The following is a 26,856-nucleotide window of genomic DNA, read 5'->3' as shown; positions in this document are numbered from 1 at the left end:
AAACCATAATTATCCAAATGTTTTAAGTTTTCTTTAGTGTTAATTCCGCTAATGTTTGTCTTTAAGCAATTCGACACGTGTTTCGCCTCTACGCGGGGCATCCTCAGGACATGTTGACTCGCCAACGAGATTAAGTCTCGTGCCAGAAGTTAGAAAACATTTGAACATCTCAATAACAAAAAAATTTTATAACAATAGTTATCAATATCTGATTAAAATGTAATCTTTTGAACAAATTATTCAAAAATGGTGTTACTCGAGTAATAAAGATTATTTCTACATAATAGTAATTGAATCCTCAATTCTGTGAAACGCTGCCGATATTAATACTATCTTTGTGCTGCAGAAGAGGGCTATTCGCGCTATTTATAACCTAGGTCCTAAAGAAACATTAAGAGAAAACATTAAAGAAAAATAAACATTTTGACTGTTGCATCTCAATATATTCTTGATAATGTTCTATATGTTGATGTTGATGATGAGTACATTAAAGAATTTGCTAAAAATTGCGACAGTCATAATGTAACGAGGAAAAAACACAAACTTGTTATGCCTGCTACTCAGTTAAGTCGAGTTAGTAAGTCTTTTACATGGCAATGTATATGATTTTACAACATGATCGCTGAAAATGTATAAAACATATGTGTTACGAAATTTAAAAGAATTGTTTAAGTTTAAGAGCGAACACCCTCAGGCTCTTTAATTATAAAGTTTTATTGTACGATATTACATTGTAATCCATATTAATAAAAAAAAGCCCGCTGAGTTTCTTGCGCCCGTTTTTCTCAGACCTAAGGCAGTCTTTTTAGAGTAGATGGTAGTTTTTGACGTTCAATATTTGATTTTAAATCCCTTTTTGGAATGAAAAAACTTGAATTTGAATTTATGAATAATGAGATTTTGTTAAAATTTATATATTTAATGTCACCTCAACTAAAGAGCACTTATTTATCTCCTGTCCTCTCCTATCACTAAATAATAATTCAAAGTGGGGTATATTACATACAAGTTCTTGAATAATCCATAATATGATCATCAAATTATTGCAAAAATTTCAGAATTGCGTAATAGTTTTTAAATGTTTAGGTATTTATGATTTGAAACATCCCAGGTTAAACTGGTCGACACTGGTTACAGTTTGAAGTCTTGCCCATTGTAACCCAATTAATACAATTTGCAGCTGTTTGAAGTCAGTGAAACGGCATTCGAATGCGCCTTACACAAATACAAATCGTCGCCCACTGTTTATTTTTGTCTGACCGGCAAAGGGGACTCGTCACTCGAAATAGAAAAGTCCACACTCTCTTTGCCGTCTCGACGCACGCACGCGGAAAACTTAATAACGCAAACGAAATTTTTCAAAGTAACTTTCATTCGAGTGTACCTACTGTGAATATATTTCTGTAGTAAAGCACGTCCATTCACGATGAAATTACGACTTCAAGTGGCGGCCATTTTGTTTTTTGTAGCGACTTTTTGTGAAGCATGTGATGATATGGCTGTTTATAAAGTTACTATCAAGTTCTTATGGAGTGAGGATACTTTTCCGAAGGATTACCCATTGGTTCGACCTAAAGCGCAATGGTCTTCAGTCTTTGGTGAGCAATTTTACAATTTTTATTTCATAATTTGATGAACCATGGGGTATTTATAACCGTAACACTAACTAAGATTTATTAGTTAATAATATGCTTCTCAACGCATTAACAAAAGTCGTTGACGGTTAAAATTATTTGGAAATATTAAAAATGATGTTCGTCTGAAAGTCTCATGCTACCGTCGCCGTTGGTTCGTTCATTCACATTATGGTTTTCAGCATACATTTTTCTACCCACAACCAAATCATGATACAAAATTATTTTTATTCAGGTTTACTTTAGTAGACAAATCGTCGATTCTCAAAAAATTGTGACGATTTTATGATTTTTAATGTTATCATTTACTTGCCAGAAATTATTCATTAATCATGACATACTTACTTAGTATCTATGATTTGCCTCAAACATTACTTTATCTTTCAGTACAACTTCAATCGCATTGTGGAATATTTGTAATAGTGGCCCTTCCTAACACTTCATTCACAACAGCTCCATAAATTTGAACATTGAATCTACTTTTATTTACCGTTTTATGTTTACCGAAAGTCTTTAACAATATTACAATAACTTTTTTAACTCCACATTGAAAGTATTGATTACAATATTTGTACTATTTTGTAGTGTTGTTTGTTATAGTATATACCTAAGTGTCTCATTATCTTACTTTTCTTTCTGTTTCTGTATCTTTGCTTCTTTGTTCTAGTTTAACTTTGCAGCAGCTTTTTTGTATAATAATAATTATTATCTGACGATGTATCTTAATCTAATGTCTCTTAATCAACTACCAATATGGTGTGGAACCAGAAGACGGAAGAGACAGTGTTGGTAGGCCCTCCACAAGATGCGCCGACAAGCTGGTCCAAATCAAAGATTGGATGACCGATCGTCGTGGAGATCTTTGGAGAAGGCCTTTGTCCAGCAGTGGACGTTTTCCAGCTGAAATGATGATGATGAAGAATGTTTGGAATATTACTCAAACTATTTCTATCAAATATGTTTCTATCATATATGATATTACTCAAACTATTTATGCTTTTGTTCATCTTCTGCCATATAAGTATACCTACGAATCAACACGTCTCTATTAACAGCCAGTCTTGCCTTCTTGGAGACAATCCAGCTGAGGATATTCCTATATATAATACAAATATCACTTGGGTACCCAGTTCCAATCTCCTTCACCAAAGTTTCCACTTAAATATAAACAAAGTAGTAGTGAATATAATACAAAATATAACTATTTGATATACAATTAAACATAAGGCGAAAAAAGTACACAAAAATACAAAAGAAACAAAATTTATCAAATTTTTCGGCTGGACATAATTTAAGGATGTTTAAGAATAAGAATAAGAATAAGAATTTAAATTAAAATAATTTATTTAAATTGATCTTTTTACATAAATTACATTAACTTTAAATATTTTATAAGCTTATATATAAGTATGACTAAATTATGATTGCCATCGAATCACCACACTAGTCGGAGATTGTATCGTGGGATCAAATAAAGATATGATTAACAGTAAACCATTATCTTGGTTGTCATCATTGGCATTACTATTACAAATTTTGAAGACACTATATACAACTGTAAAATAATAATTTAATTAAAAAAACTACAAATTTATCAATACTAAATTTAAAAGAAAGTAAAATAAAATTAAAGTAACAACATGTGTGTGTAAGTTTGTGTGTGTGTGTGTGTGTGTGTAAGTTTATGTGTGTGTGTGTGTTTATGTGTATGTGTGTGTAAAATTAAATACAAGGGATCAAAATATTTTCAGTTTTTTCATAATCTAATTCTCCTAGGTATTTACTGATTTTTATTTTCATATTTTTTGTACTTAAGTCTAATATACCAACATGTTTATGCATAAAATTATATAAATATTTAGATATATAAGGTGCGAGTCGTTCCGAAAACTTGGTATTAATTCTTGGGCGAGTTATGTTAAACGTGCATGTCATTTTGTTAGTGGCAAAACCGTGGTATTGAGAACATTTTTGTGCTCCTTCCTTACACTAACCTTAGTTTGTTTAGAAAAAGTTCGATAGCTGCTATGAAAAATGTCTAAGTGACTATAATTATTATTATATGTGTTGCATGCTCTTATAATAAAACAATTGCTAGTATAATTAGTTCCACGAACAGGGATAAAGAATGTATCTATAGAACGTGTATAATGTTTTGGACAGTTAAGTTTAATGTTACTTAAAATACGATTGGAATCAATTAAGTCATGTAATATTTTGAAAAGGAAAACTTTTCAAGTATAACAACTGTCACCATTAAGTGTATGTATAATTTCTTATTTAATATATGTGTTGTACCATTTCATATATATAATTATGTCGATTGTCGATAATATTTCATTTTGTGATGCATTCATCTCTCTTAATTATCATTACTTTCTCATTACTAACATTTTCTTCAATACCCTTCTGTTCTATCAAATAACGAGCAACTTTCATTCACTTTCTTTCAAATCTGGACAACAATCCATTAAGTCGGGACCCAAGAAACGCTATGACAGAGCAATCAGTGTTTGTTCTATTCACCTTGCCGCAAGGTTTATAATTCCTATATCTGTATAAACTGTCGGGATTAAATTAATTCAATATTCGACCCATTTACATAAATATTCTCCAAAAATCTTCCATTAGCCGTATTAGGACCTGATCGACACACGTCATAAGCTTCATCGTTATCCACTTGCAATTCCTATTGGTAGGTTTAATTTGCGTATTTGTATGATACGTAATTTTAGTTGAAAGAAAAAAATATTTTACCGAAGAAACCGCATAAAAAAGTTTCTATTTAATTATTGTTAATAAAGCCATCATTGAGAATTTATGAATTCAAAAATTTCAGTAGGTATTTACAAAAACACTTTTTATCTTGCAAGAACTTTTTAAATAAAAATGTACTCAAACAAAGGTAGATAATTATTGTGGAACAACTCACAAATTCCTCTTTTATTCAGGAGCTGAGAGGCACTTGAATTATGCATTGTTTTGAAACGGATCATGATTCCACTAACAAGCTTAAGTTGTATTGCTTTACTGGAAATATATCAACAAAGGGCTTAAAGTAAAATACATCAAAGTTGTGAATTGATATTCATATAATATACCAAATTAACAATTGTACAAAATATACGCATAGATTTTTTCTGAGATTTCTTTTATGAAATAAAATAAGTCAGAAGTGGGAGGGTCACGCTGCCGTCTTCTGCCGTCAGCACAATCGGGCCAGAATCGTCCGGGTAATTACCACACTCGCACAGAATACCGGCGTGAAGTAGCGGCCTAGCACCGCTACGTTTCGCATAGGTTAGCGTCGAGGACCGGAGGCCATATCCCCCCCCCCCCCCAATATGACAGCGGTGCTCAAAGAGATTTTCCTCCAGGAGGGTACCGGCTCTACCAGAGTCGGAGAATCCCTCCCCGGGCTGCCCGTCGTATTCTGGGGAGGGCACAGAACCGGGCATGACCGAGGACAAACGAGGCAGTAACACCACGGCACTCCGCTCCACGCTCAACGTGGACTTTTGCAATATCAGGGGAATTCACTCCAATTTAAACGCCATCCACCATCACATTAAGACGGCGCAGCCAGCCTTGTATTTCCTTACGGAGACGCAGATATCTCGACCTAGCGATACGTCATATTTAACGTACCCCGGGTACAAAATTGAGCATAATTTATTGCCTCATGCCGGGGTATGTGTGTACGTTAGGGAGGATATCTACTGTCACCGTCTCGGCAATTTTAAGGGTAGGGACCTGTCTACTCTCTGGCTCCGCGTAGATTTAGAGGACCGCGTCCGCGTCTATGCGTGTGTCTACAGGTTCTATGGTGGTAAAGCAGAAGCCGATCATCTCATAGGCTGCGTTCAAGCGGAATTACCCTTCCCATGGACTTCCCAACCTTTCGGTTATCAAGATCTACATCCCATTTGCGCCAAGCCACTACGACTCCGACACCAATGGAGGGGCACTGATACCCAGTGAGCTCCCCTCCCCCATAGCCCCCGTGTCGGTAAAGCTACCTCCACCACGTTTGACGGGTAACCGCCGAGGAACCTTTCGGAACCATCTACTTCAGGTCAATTGAAGGCCACCGCGCCCGTTGCTCGGATAACCGAGATGAGGTGGCTACTTGGCCAACTTTTTTGGGTGAGCACCCTGAAGTACAGCTGAACACCCTATATCGACTGTCCACTAACAGACGTGACAACATACATCGCGCCTGTTTTCAACTTTCCCTCAAGGTACTAGTGGATAGGGAAAAGTATGCTGAAGTACAGTTCAGACAGAAAACTATTAGGCGAGCTCTGTTTTCGTTGGACGTCAGGAAGTCGAGCGAGCCGGAAGGCATTTCTCCAATCGTGCTTATACACGGGCCATGCAGGTCTCTCTCGGGAAATCGTTGACTGAACGGGAGAAACTTGTGTCTTCTATCTAGTCCTCTCTCGAGAAGGTCGCGGAATGGGGTAGATTGAACCTTGTCCAATTGAACCCCCAGAAGACTCAAGTTTGCGCGTTTACCACAAAAAAACCCTATTTGTCGTATCACCGCTCTTCGACAACACTACCCTTAAAGCCTCGCCTAGTATCGGAATACTGGGTCTCGAAATCTCGAGCGATTGCCAATTCCATGGCCATCTGGAGGGCAAAACTAAATTGGCCTCGAAGAAGCTGGGCGTCATTAATAGAGCACGGCAATACTTCAAGCCGGCCCACATTCTAGCGCTCTACCAAGCGCAGGTCCGGCCACACATGGATTATTACTGTCATCTCTGGTCTGGCGCACCCCAGTATCAGCTCGACCCATTTGACCACGTGCAATGTAGAGCAGCTTGAATTTTCGGGGACCCAGTGCTCTGTAGACGGCTGGATCACTTGGCGTTGCGTAGAGATGTCGCTTCATTATGTGTCTTCTACGGCATTTATCACGGGGAGAAGAGTGTTCCGAAGAGCTGTTTAACCTGATTCCTGCAGCCGAATTCCATCTTCGCACGACACGCCACAAGTTAATATATCATCCCCACCATCTGGATTTGTGGCGGTCCACCACAGTGCGGTTTTCAAGGAGCTTTCTTCCACGTACTACAAAGCTGTGGAATGAGATTCCTTGTGCGGTGTTTCCGGGACGATATGACATAGTATCCACCTTCAAAAAAAGCGCATACTCGTTTCTTAAAGGCCGGTAACGCTCCTGTGATCACCTCCCAGGTGACCCGTACGCTCGTTTGTCCTCCTAATCCAAAAAAAAAAATTTTGCCAAAATTTCTGGGGGCGTCACAGTGCCCCCGCCAAGTCGAGCAAAAACAAGCGGCACGGCTGTACCATCCTTTTCTCAATGCAGTTCAGGCCACAAGCAGTTATGAGTGATAGTGCCATGTAAGGTCCTAAGGGACACAACTGAATTAGGCCATCCATGCATCCACAATTAGTGCATATAGTTGATACCCGGGCTGCCCCGCGTAGTCTGGAGCGGGAAAACCTGTGCTGACTCGAGGCAAATAGAGCAAGAGGCTCAAATCACCCTCCACCACATTTGCTGTGAACTTTTACAATATCACGGGGTCTGAATTTTAGACGCCGTCCATTTCCACCTGGAGACGACGAAGCTAACCCTGCTCTTTTTGACCGAGAAACAGATATCCTCTCTGGCTGATACATCTTACCTCTTGTACCCGGGGTATAATCTGGAACAACCCTTTATACCACGGGCTGGCGTGTGCACTTTCGTCAGGAAGACGTCAGAGGATATCTGTTCTCGACGCCTGAGTATTCTTGAAGGACAGAAACTATCCCTTATCTGGCTGCGCGTAGACTGCGATGACGATCCGCTAATCAACACATACTTGTATAGGTCCCATAGCGGTAACGCTTCCCGTTTCCTTCAGCACATCCAAATGGCTACAGATTCCGTGTTGGAGCAGATTCCCACTGCAGAGATCGTGTTTCTTGGTGATTTTAATGCCCAACATGCCGAATGGCTAGACTCACGTACCACCGATCATGCACAGATATCTGTTCACAACGTCACCTTAGCATATGTCATACTGACCATAGTCTGACACAACTGGTTCTTGCGCCAATGCGAATCCCAGACATAGAAGATCATACACCTTGTTGGGCCTTCTGTTGACCTCACATCCGGACGGACCTAGTTTCCGTCGACCCTCCTCTGGGGTCGTTAGACCATTGCCTGATCCAGAGCACTGTGCAGATCATGCGCCTACAACAGCCCAGCTTTTTATGTTGCTGCCGCGTGTGGCACTATAGGTCAGCAGAGTAGGATGAGATGCGGTATTTTTTGCATCCTACCCGTGGAGGCAAATCTGTGATTTCGCTGGATGATCCAAATGCCGCTGCTGACGCTGTTGCTGCCATCCTCCTCGGTGCCTATCGGTGGCAGGTCACAATAATGTTTTGACCGCTCCTGCAAAATGGCCTCTAGCCGAAAGCAAGAGTGCTATCAGGCTTGGGCCACTGCGGTGGTATCTAAGAATATGAATTCCAACCAACTAAAAAAGCACTACAAACATGCCTCGAGGTCCCTCAATAGAGTGATTGCTGACGCGAAGTCGAAGCACATTGGCGGAATTTGCGAGACTTGCACGCCTACCGTCGGGAACTCGTGCGTTCTGGTCACTCGCCAAAGCTGTCCAAGGAAACTGCTACCAGTCAGCCATTCCGTCACTTCACAGGGATAATGACTCACTGGCCCATGAAACGAAAGAGAAAGCTTATTACCTGGGCTCTATCTTCACGTCCGACACGACTCTGGATGACCAAGTTGCACCACCACCGCATGTTCCGCGGTGCGAGTCATACATGCCGGAGGTAAAACTCACGCATGACGTCGTGCTTCAGGCGATTTTCACCTTGGACATTCATAAATTCTATCCCCGATAGTGCCACAGACAAGTGCTCAAAAATTGACGCCGGCCCTTACCCGTCATTTCCAGCTGTCCTACTCATCAGACGTAGTCCCGAAATGAAGGCGCCTTTAGTTCACCCGATTCCTAAGAAAGGCATATGTTCGGATCTGTCCAACTACCGCTCCATTACCTCCATTTTCTCCAAAGTTATGGAGATGATTAACAACCGCCAGCTCTTGGGATACCAAGAGGAGACTAGCTGGTCAGCAACTGTAAGTACCGTTTCCGTCAGCGTCGCTCAGCTGGTGATTTTCTAGTATACCTCATCCATAAATCGGCGCAAGTGATTGAGTTGAAGAGAGAAGCGTTAGCGGTAAGTTTGGACATAGCAAAGGCCTTCGATCGGGTGTGGCATAAAGTGCTCATAGCGAAACTGCCATCCAATGGGTTTCCCGAGAGGATGTGCAAATGGGTCATACCTTTTTGGCGCATCGGAGCAATAAAATTGTTATCAACGGTGCATACACTATATATTTCTTCTGCATATCAATGATATGCTGCAAATCAGCAGTAGTCATTGCTATGCAGACGACACAACAATGTATGCTTCATACACCGGCGGTGCCAACATGTCTGGTCAACAGCCGGAATTGATCAAAGGGTGTGGTCATTTACTACCATAACGTTAGATCACACACTGTTAATGGATCCGCAATAAACCCCTTATTTCCGCTTGTTTCATTCTATTCAGAATTCTTAAGGATGTGTGATCAAGACAGGTTTGCTTAAACTACTTGTTGCATTGATCCGAAAACTCAAAATTTTTATAGCAATGAGATCAGGTCACTAACTACAAGATGGCAAAAGGTCATCGAGGAAAATATCACATACATATTAAATGCGAATAAAGTTTTTCGCCAACCAATTACATTATACATATCTAACATCGTAAAAAGTTTATGTAATGAATGAATCAATTATACCCCGTTCTTCAAAGTACTGGCTGGTTAGATTCTTCTTTGAACAGTTAAATATTAGGGGTTTTGAGTATAAAATTGCTGTTTTGTACTGAAAAATTGAAATTCATTTTTTTTAATCTAACTTTTTTATATAATCAAAATAAATACCATTATTATATTGACATAAACTAGAAGACAAAACAGTTCCATAAATAAAATACTAATTATTTTTACAATGGACAATAATGAAAAAAAAAAAACAAATATATTTTAAACCAAAAGGGAAAACTACAAAATGACAACAAACAAAACGAAAATTTAATCAAAACAAAATTTTAACAGTTATAAGAGTATAGTTAAGAACAGGACACAACAACAACTATTTCTTATATTTTTGTATATTTAGTGATAATATATCAATTTCATTAGGATGTAAATTGTAAAAACTACAAAAGCGACTCATAAATGTATTTCCTGCCATTTGGTTTTATAAGGTGATACACATAATTTACTACAAATATTAAAAACAGTGGCGCTTATTGCTTGGTAAACATTGTTCGATTCCTGTTACGAAATATTCAAAAAGAATAAATTAATTTGACAAACAAAAGAAACGCGCTTGCAATAAATAATCGAGACAATTAAGTTCTTCAGAACGCGGTATAAGCTGTGAACGTGACGAGAAAAGAAAACTCAACTCCTACAAGAATATTGAATTTTGTACGCATCGAAATAGGCTGAATTTATATTATGTAATGGTAAGAGCTTGTGAGTTTTGTCTACCATACAAATTTACTACAAAGCGAAATATTCAAAGATATTGACATAAACTTAATGATGTTTTCTAAATGAGTCAAAGTAATAGTTTACTATTTGGTTATTATTTTGGGAGTACGAGTACGAGTACACCATATTTTTAAAGAAAAATTTAGAAAGGATTTGATTTCTTTGTATCCAACTGCGGTTAAAAAGATCAGACAACTAACTGATACATATATGTCGCAGGGATATGATAAAAACAGTGGTTTTGTCAAATCTCGGAGGATGTTAGAATAACAACACGGCTTTATCATTTCTTTAAACAAATCTAGTGATTTGACTAAATGCTAGAGTTGGTTCCGTGAAATAACAAAAAGTATTTTCATAGGTATTTATATGATTTATTTGGTAAGACTTAGACATAATTTGGTAAGAATTTAGTATCGTGTCGCAGGTGGAGGGGGGTGAGGGGGGAGGGGGGGAGGGGGGAGAGAGATTTCCTCTGTTACCTGGCTCACTCCCCTATTCCCATGAAAATTTAAGGCACCTCTTGAAAATCAAATTAATGTAACCTCACCTCAAAACAGATAAGTTTATCTAAAAGCCAAGTGCAAGTTTGAATATAACCTAATAATAAACAATACAAAAATCCACTCTGAGCAGGAAGTAGCTTCTGCTTTTGAGAATTTTTTTTCTGACATTCCAGTTTCCATCTCTAACACCCTTGTCTCCTCCACCAGTGTTGCCGAGTCACTTCTTTTGGAAAATGTTAATGAATGTAAACAAAATTTCAAATTCAGTGTTGTTAGCCCAGAAGAAATAATTAAAACTTTCAGATCCTTAGAAATGAAAAAAACTGCTGATAAATGCCAAATGCTTACTCACTTTAACACTTCTAAGTTACTTCATATAAAACAATTTGGCTTTACTAGGGGACGCTCGACTACGGATGCAGGTGTTGAACTCATCAAGAATATTTTTGAGGCCTGGGAGGAATCACAGAATGCACTTGGTATCTTATGTGATTTATCTAAGGCTTTTGATTGTGTTCAACATTCAACGCTGGTCAGGAAGCTATGCCACTATGGTATAAGAGGATCTGCACTCGATCTTCTGATCTCATATTTAAATAATAGGATTCAGAGGGTCGAAGTCAAGGACAAGGGTCTATTCTTGGACCCTGCCTCTTCCTAATTTATATAAATGATCTACCTAACCTTGTAGAAAAAAAACATAAGGTGGTATTGTTTGCGGATGACACTTCACTTATATTCAAAGTGAAACGAAGCCAACTTTTATATGACGAAGTAAACAATGCTCTATCTGACATCGTGTACTGGCTTAGCGCCAATAACTTATTGTTAAATAATCATAAAACCAAATATATTAAATTCACCGCGCCAAATGTCAAAAATGTAGATGCGAATATTTTATTAAATGGAGAGGTGGTAAAACCAGTGGAATCTGCTATATTTCTTGGCATTACTCTTGATTCCAAATTGCAGTGGGGCCCCTATATTGAAGGATTGGCGAATAGGCTTAGTTCTGCAGCGTCATATGCGGTTAAGAAAATCAGACGGTTAACTGACGGCGAGATTAGTATACTTTAGTTATTTTCATAGTGTTATGTCCTATGGTATATTGTTGTGGGGCAGTGCGGCCGATATTAATACTATCTTTGTGCGGCAGAAGAGGGCTATTCGCGCGATTTATAACCTAGGTCCTAGGGAATCATTAAGAGAAAAATTTAAAGAAATAAACATTTTGACTGTTGCTTCTCAATACATTTTTGATAATCTTTTGTATGTTCATAAGCACATTGAGGAATTTTCTAGAAACTGTGACATTCATAATGTTAACACGAGGAACAAACATAAACTTGTTATGCCTACTACTCGGTTGGGTCGAGTTAGTAAGTCTTTTGTTGGGCGATGTATATGCTTCTACAATATGATCCCAGAAAATGTACAAAACAAATGTGTTACGAAATTTAAAAGAATTGTTAAAAAAAAGGGTGGGGGGGAAAGGTTATTATAGCATAAACGATTTTCTTAATGACACCACGGACTGGGATTAAAGCGAGCACCCTCAGGCTCTTTAATTATAAATGTTTATTGTACGATATTGCATTGTAATCCATATTTTATATAAAAAAAAAGCCCGCTGAGTTTCTTGCGCCCATTCTTCTCAGGTCTGAAGCAGTCTCTTTTGAATGGGTGGTAGATTTTGACGTTCAATAAGTGATTATAAATCCTATTTTGAATAAAAATATTTGAATTTGAATTTGAAGAAGCCCGACGACGTGGGGCCCATATATATTTTTTTTAATAATATTATTAGCTTCGCTCGCATTTACAACCTAAGTTCTTTTAGTCGCGTCACTCATTGTCATTTCACGGAACCAACCCTGGCATTTGATCTAATCACTAGATTTGTTTAGAGAAATGATAAAATCGTGTTTTTCTTTAAACATACTCCGTGATTTGATCAAATCACTTAGGGAATTGACTAAATCTCTGTTATTAGCATTTATCTGCGATATATATACGACGCGATTAGCAAATAGTCGAGTAAAAAAATCTAGGGAGTTCATAATATCAGTCTTAGGAATATACGTCTTAACTTTTGCTGAGAACTTTCCTTTTTGCGAATCGCGCTGCTGCCTCGTTTGTTATCATTCTAAGTTATTAAATAATCCTTCAATATTTTATAGCAATAATACCTCTTTCTTTATTGTTTTTTAACATTTGTATTGTTATTTTTTCATTTCTTCATATAATGTCAATTGTTCATATCTATATCATTGTATTAGTAAAAAAAATTGGTGGCAGTTTTCGCAATGTCATAAATCGATTTCTTATAACAGAGAAAGAATTCTTTATTTGAATTTTTAAGCACATTAAAGTGTTTAAATCACACAAACATAAGTTTTATTTAATTCTTTAATTTTAATGCATATAATTGCATATTTTGGAAAAAAATCAAATTTGAAAAAAACTGAAGCATTATATCTTACTATTTGCAAGAATATGTCATAAGATAAGAAAACTAAAGATGTAATTATAATTTAAATATTATATTTTATTAGTTAAAAAAAGCACAAAATTCTCTTTGGTATTCGATAATTTATAAGTTAAAGTTGAAGTTTAAAATTAACATCAATTACTGCCTTATAGATAAAAGTAATATAAAATAACAAAAATCTTATTTTGCAATTTAAAAAATGGTATAACTTTATCAAATTAATGTATTGTCATCGGTCCTTGATATTCAACGAAGTTTGGACGAAATCTGAGGGTTTAAAGTGGGTCAAAGTCGCGCCTAAATGAGTCGGTTAAAAAAAAAGAAACATACATACAGATGAAGCTAATAAAAAGCGTGTTATAAATATGACCAACCTTTTGACTATAATATGGACTAACAGTTTATTCCAACTATTGCTATTGAACGTTAAATATAAAATCAATAACTGATTAAAATATTATTAAATTCTCATATAAGCGCTCCTTTATAAGTCACATCTTCATTGTAGAACGTTCAATAGCTGTAAGCCAAGAATAAAGTGCTCAATTTCCGAGCGTATGAAAAAGACTTAAATGTTCTGTTCATGCGAGGGATAAATTTATAGGTCATCGTTTCAAATATCGAACGATTTATTGTTTACTGAGAAATATGGCGAAGCCGGAAATTGTTGGTGAAATATCTGATGGATTTATATTAATGCAGTTTGGCTTTAGGTGGAATAGGAATTGTTTACTGACTTAATACCTGTTCATTGTATTTTTTATGAAAATAAGGGACGAGATGAGTATGACGTTCAGCTGATGGTATTTGATACGCCCTGCCCTTTACATTGCAGTGCCGCTCAGGACTCTTGAAAAACTCTGTCTTCTCATTTGCCTAGTAATTTTACTAGCTACGGCGCCCTTCAGACCAAGACACAATAATGCTTACACACTACTGCTTCACTAGCCGGCATTTTGTGCAAAGGAGTCTCCCACTGCAAAAAACTTGTAGTTTATCTAATGTCAGTCCACCACCTAATTCTTATATTTATTGGCATGATTATTTGCTGGCAAGATTACTTTAAATTATTAATACAAAATTATTTATTTAAAACGATACATTTCTTGGAAACATAATTCGGAACTTTGGAAATTTCATTGAAAATTGTTGAATAACTAGCAAATGAAACTGCTTTTTTTCGTAAAAGTATCTCTCTAACAATGAATATTTAGAGGAAACTATGCCATATTATTGTATCGAGTCAAGTTTAGTCGTTTCGACTCTCATAACTTACTAACTAGAATCCTAAACTTATGTTTATCATCAAAAAATATTTAAAATTCGATGTTTTTTTGCCTTAAAATTGATTTTCCGTACAGTCAAAACGTGGTGTTTGGGACTCACTTCCCCTTAATATAGGCGCTACTTGTGAATGATCCTGGTACCAGAAACTATGATTCCTGTTTTTAAGATTAAAGTTATTATCATCATCATCAGCCGGAAGATGTCCACTTCTGGACAAAGGCCTCCCCCAAAGATCGGTCGTGCGCTACTCTTATCCAACGTATTCCGGCGATCTTGACCAGATCTTCGGTCCATCTTGTAGGGTATCAACAAAAGATAATATTTTTTTTTAAATCGCTAGTAAAATTATTGCAAGACACCTTAATTTATTTACGGTGTGTGTGGATTGATGCATCTTCTGTACTCAATAACTCAAGTTTTTACGTATTGATTTACATTAATTACTTTTTCGACTTACACATTTGACGTTGGAGTATTTTTATTGCGTCACTTTACATTTATTGTAACTGAAATGATTTATAAAAAAAGATGAAGGTATAAATATTGATTTAAAAGAGGGGCAATGAGTTTCTTGCCATGTCTCCTCATTAAGGCTCAATCCTTTCCGAAGTGGTGGTAAATAAAAGAAAAGAAAACTTGACATTCGTAAGTGTCACTTCCTTGACCTGCATGAATAAAGTGATTTTGATTTGATTTGGTTACAAACATATTATAAATAAATAAAAACTTCGTTTAAAAAAACCGACTTCATAAACTGAAAAGTATCAAATAACTAAAAATTTAATTTAATATACCTTTACCTTTAATATTAATAAAATGCTATTATTTATATGTGCTACCTAGTGATATGTTTTAAGTCGGTGCCAAGCCCTAAACAAAATAAAACTTAATATTATAAACAGCTTGGGTTATTTTGTTCTAGTCGAAGCTATACCCCTCAAAGACACGCGTGGTGAGTGTAGGTACTTACTATTACATTTGGCTTGGCACCGACTTCGAAGCTATCAATATGTAGCACATACAAATAATAGTATTTTATTAATATTAAAGGTAAAGGTGTATTAAATTAAATATTTAGTTATTTTATACTTTTCAGCATATGAAGTCGGTTTTTTTAAACGAAGTTTTTCTTTATTATATATTTTTTAGTGTCATACATAAAAGAAATACCGATTGAATTGATAACCTCCTCCTTTTGGAAGTCGGTTAAAAAGGAAATGACTGTTTCCTTTAAAAAACCAGAAAACTATATTTAATTTTTGTCTCATTGTCTTTATTGATCTTTAAATGTATAATTAATGTAATTTCTCATTTAAAATGATACTCCACGTAACAGGCAGGCTTTATAAGCAAAGTTCTTGTAGCCTGCAGCTCTATCTGTAATTATCTAGAACATCTTTCCTACTAACGTAGATTTTTCAGTTACATTTAGTATGCTTGTTGTATAATATCACGAAGAGGAAATTTTCATTAATATCATTATTTTATTAATTTTTAGGTACCTATAAATGATATTTTATTGTACGTTTTCAATACAATAAATTTATATAAAACGAAATAAAATTTTGAACTTTCGTGTATCTGTTTATTTGTTAATTCAGAATATGCGTGTAAGTGTTGTAATAAGGAGTAACGTCTAGGTAACTTTTATTATTGAAAATATACTAAAAGTACTCTACTACAAAGTTCGATTGTACGATGTACTTTAACTCGTTGAATACTAATTATTTTAAATATTTTTTACCAGGTCAATCCCACAACTCATCGCACGTTTTATATCGTGTTGGAGACGTAGCCAAAGAATCCCTCAGAGCCTTCGCTCAGTACGGAAAGCTTGATAGCTTAATAGCTGAAGGTGATGATGATCCGCAGGTATACGATCATTTCTCTGCACCGCCCGTGGGCCAGGGCGTTGGACAAAGTTCCAATATGGTATTTCTGGATGAAGGACACACTATGGTAAACTTCCTATTTATAGTAACGGTGCGGGTATTAAAGGCATAAAAGGCATTTATTTTCTCAAAATTGATTCCTTCGTTTATTTATTTCAATTAGAATTCTTTTTGATGTCATTTCTAATATCGGGTTCGAATCCCGGTAGGTGCAAGCATTTATATGGTGAATATGGATGTTTGTTTCCGAGTCATGGATGTTTAAATGTATTTATGTATGTTTAAGTAAGTCTATTGTGTTAAATATATCGTTGTCTTGTAACCCATAACACAGACTATATATGCTTAACTTGGGGCAAGATAATTTGTGTAAAAAGTGTGTCAATATTATTATTATTGTTATATTATAATATACTAGATACTACTACCGCTTCAGAAACAAATGGCGCTCTGAGAGAGTAGAAGCGGTGCAAGAAACTCTCTCAGCATTTTGGTTGCGCTCTTCTTAATAAAATGTACAAAATTGTATTGTTATTGCTAGTGCTATAAAATAATCATAATCTAGGGTATGAGATCGTTTAGATATTCAACTGTGGAGTAGTAGGATTTACGCCACAGCCATTTTTTTATAAAACATTTCATTTATAGACAATGCCTGAACAGTGGCTGGTACTTTATTATAAAAGTGTATACATTTACCCTTAAAGCTATTATGTATCTTATTGGTGTAGTTGTTGAAGAATTCTGTTTTTAAAACAAACAAAACAAATATTTATTGGAAAAAGGTGTTATGCAAAGTTGTATATCAGATTATCTCCCGATGGTCATCAACAATATCTCGCTCGCATATATAATAGCATAGTGATACAAACCTACATTGGCATTAAACATAATATGTTATTAAACGACATTGGAAATAAACAATGCGTACCGATTATGCTATTATTGTGAATCTACACAATTTGTTATGGTTTTAAAGTGATAACCCTCACTTCTGGGATTATAATGTGCGTTGTATGTGCGTATATAGTGCGTTGGTTTGAGATGAATCTGCACTTAAACAGTAAAAAAACAAAGTGTTTACGGTTCATTACACCAAACACAGCGGAGGTACAAACCAACGTACTTATAAATGACCAGAGATTGGAACTAGTGGGAACTACGGTCTTCTTGGGTATCACGTTAGATAAAAAGCTTCAGTGGGGTCCACACATTGCCCATCTAGCAGATAGACTCAGCTCTGCGGCATATGCAGTTAGAAAGATTAGAGAGTACACGAATGTTGCGACCGCTAGATTAGTGTACTTCAGTTATTTTCACAGCATCATGACGTACGGTATATTACTATGGGGTCATGCTGCTGACATTGATATAGTGTTTGCTCTGCAAAAGAGAGGTGTTCGTGCTATATATCAGCTTGGTTATAGACAGTCTCTCAAAGAAACATTCAAAGAAATAAATATTATGACTGTTCATTGTCAGTACATTTTTGCAAATTTAATATACGTTCACAAAAATCGTCACCTTTTTGCTCTTAATAGTGATTTTCATTATTATAACACTAGAAATAAGGGATTGCTTGTAACTAATAGCTTCATAAGATACATAATAGCTTTAAGGGTAGATGTATACACTTTTATAATAAAGTCCCAGCCACTGTTCAGGCATTATCTATAAATAAATTTAAATGTTTTATAAAAAAAATGGCTCTGTCGTAAATCCTATTACTCCACTGCTGAATATCTAAATGATCGGACAGCCTGGGACTGTACAATATTGTATATTTTTATTGAAAAGAGCGCAAAAAAAGAATGCTGGGAGAGATTTTGCGCCGCTTCTTCTCTCTCAGAGCGCCATTTGTTTCCGAAGCGGTAGTAGTATCTAGTAGTATAAGAAATGACATCAAAAAGAATTCTAAAGGAATCAATTTTGAGAAAATAAATGCCTTTTATGCCTTTTTATTATTATACTTAATTGTTTAGATTAGCAAGAGCGACATCTCAAGTTAATTTCATAATATGCAAATATTTGGGTTGAGCAGGTTATTAACTATAAAGTAGATCCTGTAGATGAAGCCACAACTTGGGAGTTGAACAAAGCATACAAGATTTTATCAACAACACGTCACTCGAACGGCTCAGTTGGAAGAGCACTCGCTCGGAACGCGAGGGGTCGTGGGTTCGAGTCCGGCATGGTTCATAAAACTTTGTTTTCAAATTTTATTTGTATGTTTACATCACGTTACTATCACGATTGAAGAGAAAAGGGTAGAACAAGTTACAGAATTCGTATATTTGGGTAGCATGTTTACAAGAGACGGAAGATATGAAGGTGATATTGAAAGGAGAGTGACTGCGGGAAATTGTGTGAATGGAGCGCTGCATGCCTTTATAAACGGTAAGACTGTGCCAATAGAAGCGCGAATGGCTGTACATAATGGAGTGCTTGTCGCCACGTTAATGTATGGAAGTGAGTGTTGGGTATGGCAGAAGAAGCATAAAAGCAGAATTAACGCAGTTGAGATGCGATCACTGCGTTGTATGTGTGAGGTAAGACTGACTGATAGAATTCCGAAAGCGGTAATATGAGCGCGCTGTGGTTTGAAAGAGGATGTTGTGACAAGGACTGAAAAAGGAATGCTTAAATGGTTTGGACACGTAGAGCGAATGAGTGAAGAAAGAATGACGCATCAAATATATAAGGCAAGTGTGTGTGGGCAAGTCGGTCGCGGGAGACCTCGTAGAACATTCGTCGATGAAATTGGGGACGTTTTGAGAAGAGGTCCGAAGCACCCGCAACCGGCGAGCATGTAGGAAAAGAGTAATGAATGTATAGGAAGCGCGTGAGGTTTGTAAGGATAGAAGCAAATGGCATTCTATTGTCTCTGCCTACCCCGACGATAACAAGGCGTGAGTATTTTTATCGTCGGGGGTCGTTTTATTATGTTTTACGTAGTTATCTCCAGTTATTTTTAATATGTACAAAGAGTATTTTGCAAACATTATTGTGTTTTAGTTTGAAGAGCGCTGTATCTTGTGAAAATACCGGACTACCGTCATATACGTGATTATGGTGTTTTGAGTAATCTTCCTTAGAAAAAAACTGATATCTATCTCTCTATTGAAGCCGAAAATACAAATATTAAGAAACATATTCATATTCATAAACAATATAACCCTCCAAATATCTGCTTTTTGCATTACCTGAACTTTGGGCTTTCATAATCCTACTAATACTATAAATGTGAAAGTTTGTATGTCTGGATGTATGTTTGAACTTCTTTAACGCAAAATCTACTCAATAGATTTTGATGAAACTTTACAATAAAATAGCTTACACACCAGAATAACAAATAGCCTATAATTTATAAAAGTATAGTGTGAATTATACAAAATATAAAAGAAGTGTGATTGTGACTAATGAATACAACTAGCGCCATCTCTTATCAACTAGCAAGGAAAAGATAAATACAATTTATATGGCAGAACAACGTTTGCCGGGTCAGCTAGTATACACATAAAAGTAAAAGAAACTTCGCGCATGTAATGGAGATTCTATATGATAAATATTTATTTTAATAAACACAATATATTTCTTGGAAGAAATTTTATTTGATTGCTACACACAATTTTACGTTCAATCTCTTTCTCTTACTTGTCCTCAACAGGCGGTATGCGTTGGTTGGATAAAACAATATACTTTTCGCTTTGACGATTGAAAGAAATGGAAAGGGCTCTCTTAACGTCTCATGTCGGGAAGAGACGAGTGTTTATTAGAATTTTGGGTTTTTAAAGCATTTTGAGTGGCACTACATCTTATATATAAAATTCTCGTGTCACAATGTTAGCTACCTTATTCCTCCGAAAACGGCTTTACTGATTTTACCAAATTTTATATGCATATTCAGTAGGTCCGAGAATCGGCTACTATCTATTTTTCATCCCCCTGAATGTTAAGGGTAGTCTACCGCATTTTTTTAATTTTATGACATTTTTTTTTATTTTTTTTTTATTATGGATTCAGCATTGAAAAATACATAAAAAAAAATCGCCCGTCTACAATCTACAACTGTTTTTGTATCACGATTTTTATACTATTCTGTTCCATCCACCAAACCGATATAGGGTTGCAAGATGGCAATCGAATACAATAATTGTAGTACGATATATTTGGTAGGTCTGAGAACCGGTTGCATCAAAATTTTAATAATTGATTTTTTTAAATATATATATGGCAATAAGACGCAATGCATAAAAACAATTCTACCTTGTTTCAATCTATTTTTTCTGTAGATATCAGTGGTGTGCCGTTTAATACCATCACCAGACTGGTTCATTGGAGTTGACAGGGTGGATCTGTGCGTGGACTCATCTTGGGTTGAAGAGCTCACTCTTGATGTAAGTTTATTGATCGAGGGAAAGTTCAATGTGCATACATATAAATAGTTGTATCTTGTTCTTTAATAGGACCAGTTCTGGTACAGATCTTTTTATGCTATTCTATGTGTTTATAAGACTTTAATCCAGTAGTACTTCACACTGGTTCAATTTTATAGACAAATCTACACTAAGATCGGATACAATAATATTATTTAATAATCGTTTAGTTGAACAATATTTATACTCAATTTTATTCATGATCTTCATAATCTAATGCAGCAATTTATAAATGTAAGTCTCAAGGCAAGTTTTTCCAGTGGGAGGCTCCATTGCACAGGATGCTGGCTAGATTATGGATACCACAACGGCGCCTATTTCTGCCGTGAAGCAGTAATGTGTAAGCATTACTGTGATTCGATCTGAAGGGCGCCGTAGCTAGTGAAATTCCTGGGCAAATGAGACTTCACATCTTATCTCTCAAGGTGACGAGCGCAGTTGTAGTTCCATTCAGCATTTTGGGGTTTTTCAAGAATCCTGAGCGGCACTGCATTGTAATGGGCAGGGCGTATCAATTACCATCAGCTGAACGTCCTGCTCGTCTTGTCCCTTATTTTCATTTAAAAAAGTCGAAATATGCAATGCAACTTAATGTACTCATTATAACCCAGCGGTAAAAACTGAAGTTAATTAAAATGTTGTTTCAACCATCGTAGCTGGAGCCTCTAGATGCTGGTGCTGCCAGTGGCCTGACCTTCACAGCACCACGCTGGGAGACCGTCCCCCCAGAACCAGTCACCAGACACGGACCTCGTCAGCCAAACCACCCAGCTGCTGGATTCTATTATCCTAATTTGAGAGAGCTTCCTTCAATAGCTAAGATTGAATTTGTCAAGGTAATTACATACCAGTGGGAGTCTCCTTTGCACAGGATGCCGGCTAGATTATGGGTACCACAACGGCGCCTATTTCTGCCGTGAAGCAATAATGTGTAAGCATTACTGTGTTTCGGTCTGAAGGGCGCCGTAGCTAGTGAAATTACTGGGCAAATGAGACTTAACATCTTGTCTCAAGGTGACGAGCGCAGTTGTAGTGCCGCTCAGAATTTTTGGGGTTTCAAGAATCCTGAGCGGCACTGCATTGTAATGGGCAGGGCGTATCAATTACCATCAGTTGAACGTCCTGCTCGTCTTGTCCCTTATATTCATAAAAAAAAAAAAAAAAACAAAAAAAAAATAACACAACTTTACTTGATTACAATTTTACTTGATAATCTCATCAGATCAGTGGTCAATAATTTGAACAATTTATTGAGTTTAATTTTTTATGTGTACCTTATTTTGTATAACAACAGACGAGAGATGAGACTTAACATCTTATGTCTCAAGGTGACGAGCGCAATTGTAGTGTCGCTCAGAATTTTGAGGTAAATCAATGTTGTATATTTTATTAAAAAGATCGCAAAAAAAGAACGCTGGCAGAGTTTCTTGCGCTGCTTCTTCTCTCTCAGAGCGCCATTTGTGTCCGAAGCGGTAGTACTATCTAGTATATTAGAAATGACATCAAAGGGAATCCTAAAGGAATCAATTTTTAGAAAATAAATGCCTTTTATGCCTAATATATACGTAAGCAATTAACATTCATATAGACCCTTTAGTTATTTAATGATTCTTAAAAAAGATATATTACAAATGAAATATAAAGTTATATTTCATTTGTTTATCTTATATAAATTTTATTTATATAACTACTAACTAGCTGACCCTACAGACGTTGTTCTGTATATTATAAATAAAATAATGTTAAGATAATAAAATTAAGAATTGCTTCGTAAAAATGCACCCTATTGTTGTAATAAAATTATTGTTTCACAGCATAACTGTCAAACCGTTGCAGTTGCGTCAATAAATTCGACGGGGTACGCATCAATGGAAAAACAAATTTGTTGTTATTATTTAATTCCGAGCATTTTCCTATTTATTCACCTTTTAACCTTCCCTGTACTTCCACAAATAATTCAAGACCAAAATTTGCCAAATCGGTCAAGCCGTTCTCGACTTTTAGCGAGACTAACGAACAGCAATTCATATTTATATATACCGGTTTTTATAATCCATACTTTTCAGGAATTTGTGATCAATAGTCTATAGATTCATGAGCAGTACAAGATAATCTTACCTTGGCCCGATAAATACAATATAATTCAATAACACTAATTGATGAAGTCGAGTGAAGTAATAGGGTTACTTAGATGAACCTTCTGTAGTGCCATCGAATATTAATTACAGTATTAGTAAACTATATTACATTCCTTTATTACAAACCCTTACTGATCTTCTTATCAATAAATACTCTAAGAAAAATCGTAAGCACACACTAATAGATAATTTATATGTCTAGATAGAGCCTCTTGCTATTGCTACGTATGACATGTACTTCATATTCACTAAAAATAAAAATAAAAGTTAACAAAAAAAACAAAACCTTCAAAAACACTATTCCAAAACAATAGATATAATATGCACTAAGAAGTATAAAAATAATTGCGTATTTTTATACAATCTAATTCTAGTGACGATTATTGTTATGTTATTTTTGGAATCGGTGTCCTTCTGCCGCGACCCGCTCTCGCCTCCCGCCTCCTCACGACTCAAGCACATCTCACCTATAACTACATAGTTATAGGTGAGATGTGTCCATGATAGGTTTGTAATCAATTCTCAATTCGTCGGTGTGTTTTTTTATGTTTGTTACCTCAAAACTTTCGACTGGGTGAACCGATTTCGATAATTCTTTTTTTATTTGAAAGATTATATGTGCTTCTCGTGTAGTCCCATTATAATTTGGTCCAGATCTGACAATGGCATCCATGAGAAAACCATAAAAGTCTTCAATTTGTTAAACATACGTACCTATAGTAAAGTGGATAATACATTTACAAATAACTCAATATCGCGCCAACCGATTTCGATGATTCTTTTTTTAATTGGAAAGGATATCTTCAAAGGTAGTTTGGTGAGACTTTGGATGGGTTCTGATTATGGAATCCATGATAAAGTAACGGAACTCTTCAATTATTCTTAGGAGCAAATTAACGATACTCGCCCGAATCTTTTTTATGCTATGAGGATATTTAAAAAACGTAGTTATGGTCAAGTAATTATCGTAGTCGAATATGATGATCACTGGAAGGGTCTGTCTGTAATCAAATTGCAAAGCGCTTACGTTCATTTCTGCATTGAAAAATTTAGAATATCTACAAGTATTTAGACAAATTGTTAGTTACTATACTTCATTTTCACTAAAAATAAAAATAAAATTTAACAAAAAAAAACAACCAACTTCAAAACAATAGATATAATATGCACTTAGAAGTTTAAAAATAATTGCGTATTTTTATACAATCTTATTCTAGTTCTCATTCAATATCTATTGTTTTGGAATAGTGGTTTGAAGTCGGTTGTTTTTTTTTAATTTTTTTTGTTATATAGAGCCAAAAGTAGTGCTATTAGTATTAATTCTTCTAATATTAACTATCATAATGACTAGCACTATGAATAACGCTAAGCGGTTTTTGAGTATATCTGACCCACAGGCTGCTCGCATAGAAGTTTTGACAATATGCTTTAAAAGAGTCTCTCTCGAAAATCTTTACCTCACTGCTACATCGAGCAAACCTGCGAGTTTGGTCTTCCAGGACTTCGGTGACGTAGTGTCCAAGTTTTTATTTATGGAATAGGAGGACAAACGAGCGTACGGGTCACCTGGTGTTAAGTGATCACCGCCGCCCACATTCTCTTGCAACACCAGAGGAATCACAAGAGCGTTGCCGGCCTTTAAGGAAGGTGTACGCGCTTTTTTTGAAGGTACCCATGTCGGATCGTCCCGGAAACACCGCCCAAGGAAGTTCATTCCACAGCTTTGTAGTACGAGGGAGAAAGCTCCTTGAAAACCGCACTGTGGAGGACCGCCACACATCCAAATGGTGGGGATGATATCCTAACTTGTGGCGTGTCGTGCGAAGGTCCAAGTTACTTAAAATGGTGAACTTTCTTAAGCTCAACACCATTTAGCTTTATTGACGGAATACATACATTTTAACCATGGTCTCTGAAAACCATATAGTTGCTTTTTTGGCAATTATATTCGAGCCCATGCATTATATACAATTGACATTTTTATTATTAGTCTTCTTTCAGCTAAAAGAATATTCAGCAAAAGAACTAAATAATCTAGCACGTAAGGAACTCCTAGATAGTCTAAGATTGAAGGACAGGAAGAAAGGCATGCCGCGTAAAACTGATCGACAAGTACACAATGAGATCACTACGAAGAGTTCCATTGATCAGCTAAAAGACCTGGAAGAGGATCCAGTTGGGACTCCCAGGTCGAATATTCCCGACAACAATGTGATTGTTGTCACACAGTCTCCGATTACGTGAGTTCTGCATAATTTTCCTTGTTCGTCTTCTAGGTTTACCAATGGAGGGTCCTTTGCACCGGATGCCGACTAGATTATGAGTACCTCAACGGTGCCTATATCTGCCGTGAAGCAGTAATCTGTAAATATTATTGTGTTTCGGTCTGAAGGGCACCGTAACTAGTGAAATAACTGGGCAAATGTGACTTTACATCTTGTCTCAAGGTGACGAGCCCAGTTGTACCACTCAGAACTTTGGGGCTTTTCAAGTATCCTGAGGGGCACTGCTTTGTAATGGGTACGGCGTATCAATTACCATCAGCCAAACGTACTGCTCGTCTCATCCCTTATTTTCATAAAAAAAATATAATATTTCCACAGAACAACAGAAAAAGAATTCGACGTAAATCTAAAGAGTATGGACGATGTCGTACTAGCGGTAGCTAAGGGCAAGAAGCTGGGACTCGGTAAACATTTGCCACGACATTTCCGATCCAGGTTGCATCATGCAGTCAATAAGATTCAGCGTGAGTATTTTATGGCATACACTCTTAAAACTTCTGAGACAAACAGTCTCAGAAGCATGTTTTTGAAGTGAAACATCTTTTTTTAAGCAGTTTACTTGAATATAAAGGTTATTAGATTTTCATATTCGCTTTACTTGTAATTCACTACATACCCTGCATAGTCTATTTCTCGTAGCCATTCCAAAACGCGCCTGCAAAATTTTATTGGATGAAACGCAATACAGTTACACAAAAATGTGGGATGTTTTTGTCCAATATAGGGGAAAGAGCGATTGAGACCAATTGAGAGAGCATGAGAAAGGACGAACGTAGCATGAAGCACATAGCTAGTATGTAGAACATCGTCCCTTCTAGCGTTGTATTCTTCTTACTCGCGGCCACGCGCTAAGCCTGCCCGATACAACGCTCTTAGGGAAGATGTTCTACTTGTAGTGAAGCTTCAAATAGAACATCTTAATTACAATAACCAAAAATTTAATTAAAAAAAATGAAATATTTGAAATTTTGATAAAAGCATTAGAGAACAGATTACTGTAAATAAAAACGAAATTTAAAAATTTGTTGCCAAAGAATTTTCACTTCTGACATCTGTATTTTGTACGGTAATTTTTTTGTGTAAATGAAGGACAATCGTGCGTAAGTACGGGCTACCATCAGGTTTCATAACAATAAAGTGCCCACTCTCTTGAAAGACCAGAAAAATCACAAAAGCGTTGCCGGTTACCAAGTTTACAATTTTAATATTCGCAAGGGTTATTTGATGATTAATAATTATTAAAAACAATTTTATTCTGAAACTAGATATTTTTATTTTCAGCTAACGATTGCCTAGTGTCCGAATGGAGTGACTGGAGTCCGTGCTCGGTAACTTGTGGGTTTGGTGACAAGTTCAGAACACGACAGGTATTGAGGCAGAAGACAGGAAAGGGCAGGGAATGTCCCGCCCTGAGAGACAGGAAACACTGCGGAAACATTAACTCTTGTGCCCATATTGACTATTTTGAATGGTGATCTATTATGTAATTGAAACCATAGATATTTGTACAAATGATTTTTTTTTTTAATAAATAGATATAAAAATACAAAGATGCCTTATCTACATGAGTTATAAAGAA

At 36.2% G+C, this 26,856-nt stretch overlaps 1 protein-coding gene across 1 annotated transcript; it reads left to right on the top strand.

Moving 5' to 3' along the window:
* The first annotated feature begins 1,285 nt into the window (after window positions 1–1,285).
* Window positions 1,286–26,856, top strand: LOC126974580 (spondin-2-like). The gene is made up of 7 exons (XM_050822112.1): window positions 1,286–1,598; window positions 16,274–16,485; window positions 20,711–20,815; window positions 21,511–21,690; window positions 24,994–25,232; window positions 25,596–25,741; window positions 26,559–26,856. The coding sequence occupies exons 1-7, from the start codon at window positions 1,427–1,429 to the stop codon at window positions 26,750–26,752; spliced, it is 1,248 nt and encodes a 415-aa protein (XP_050678069.1). The 5' UTR covers window positions 1,286–1,426; the 3' UTR covers window positions 26,753–26,856.

This window comes from Leptidea sinapis, chromosome 32 (genome assembly GCF_905404315.1).
Source record: "Leptidea sinapis chromosome 32, ilLepSina1.1, whole genome shotgun sequence".
NCBI lineage: Eukaryota > Metazoa > Arthropoda > Insecta > Lepidoptera > Pieridae > Leptidea > Leptidea sinapis.
The sequence above is the reverse complement of the archived record's forward strand: the minus strand, read 5'-3'. Positions and strand labels throughout refer to the sequence as shown.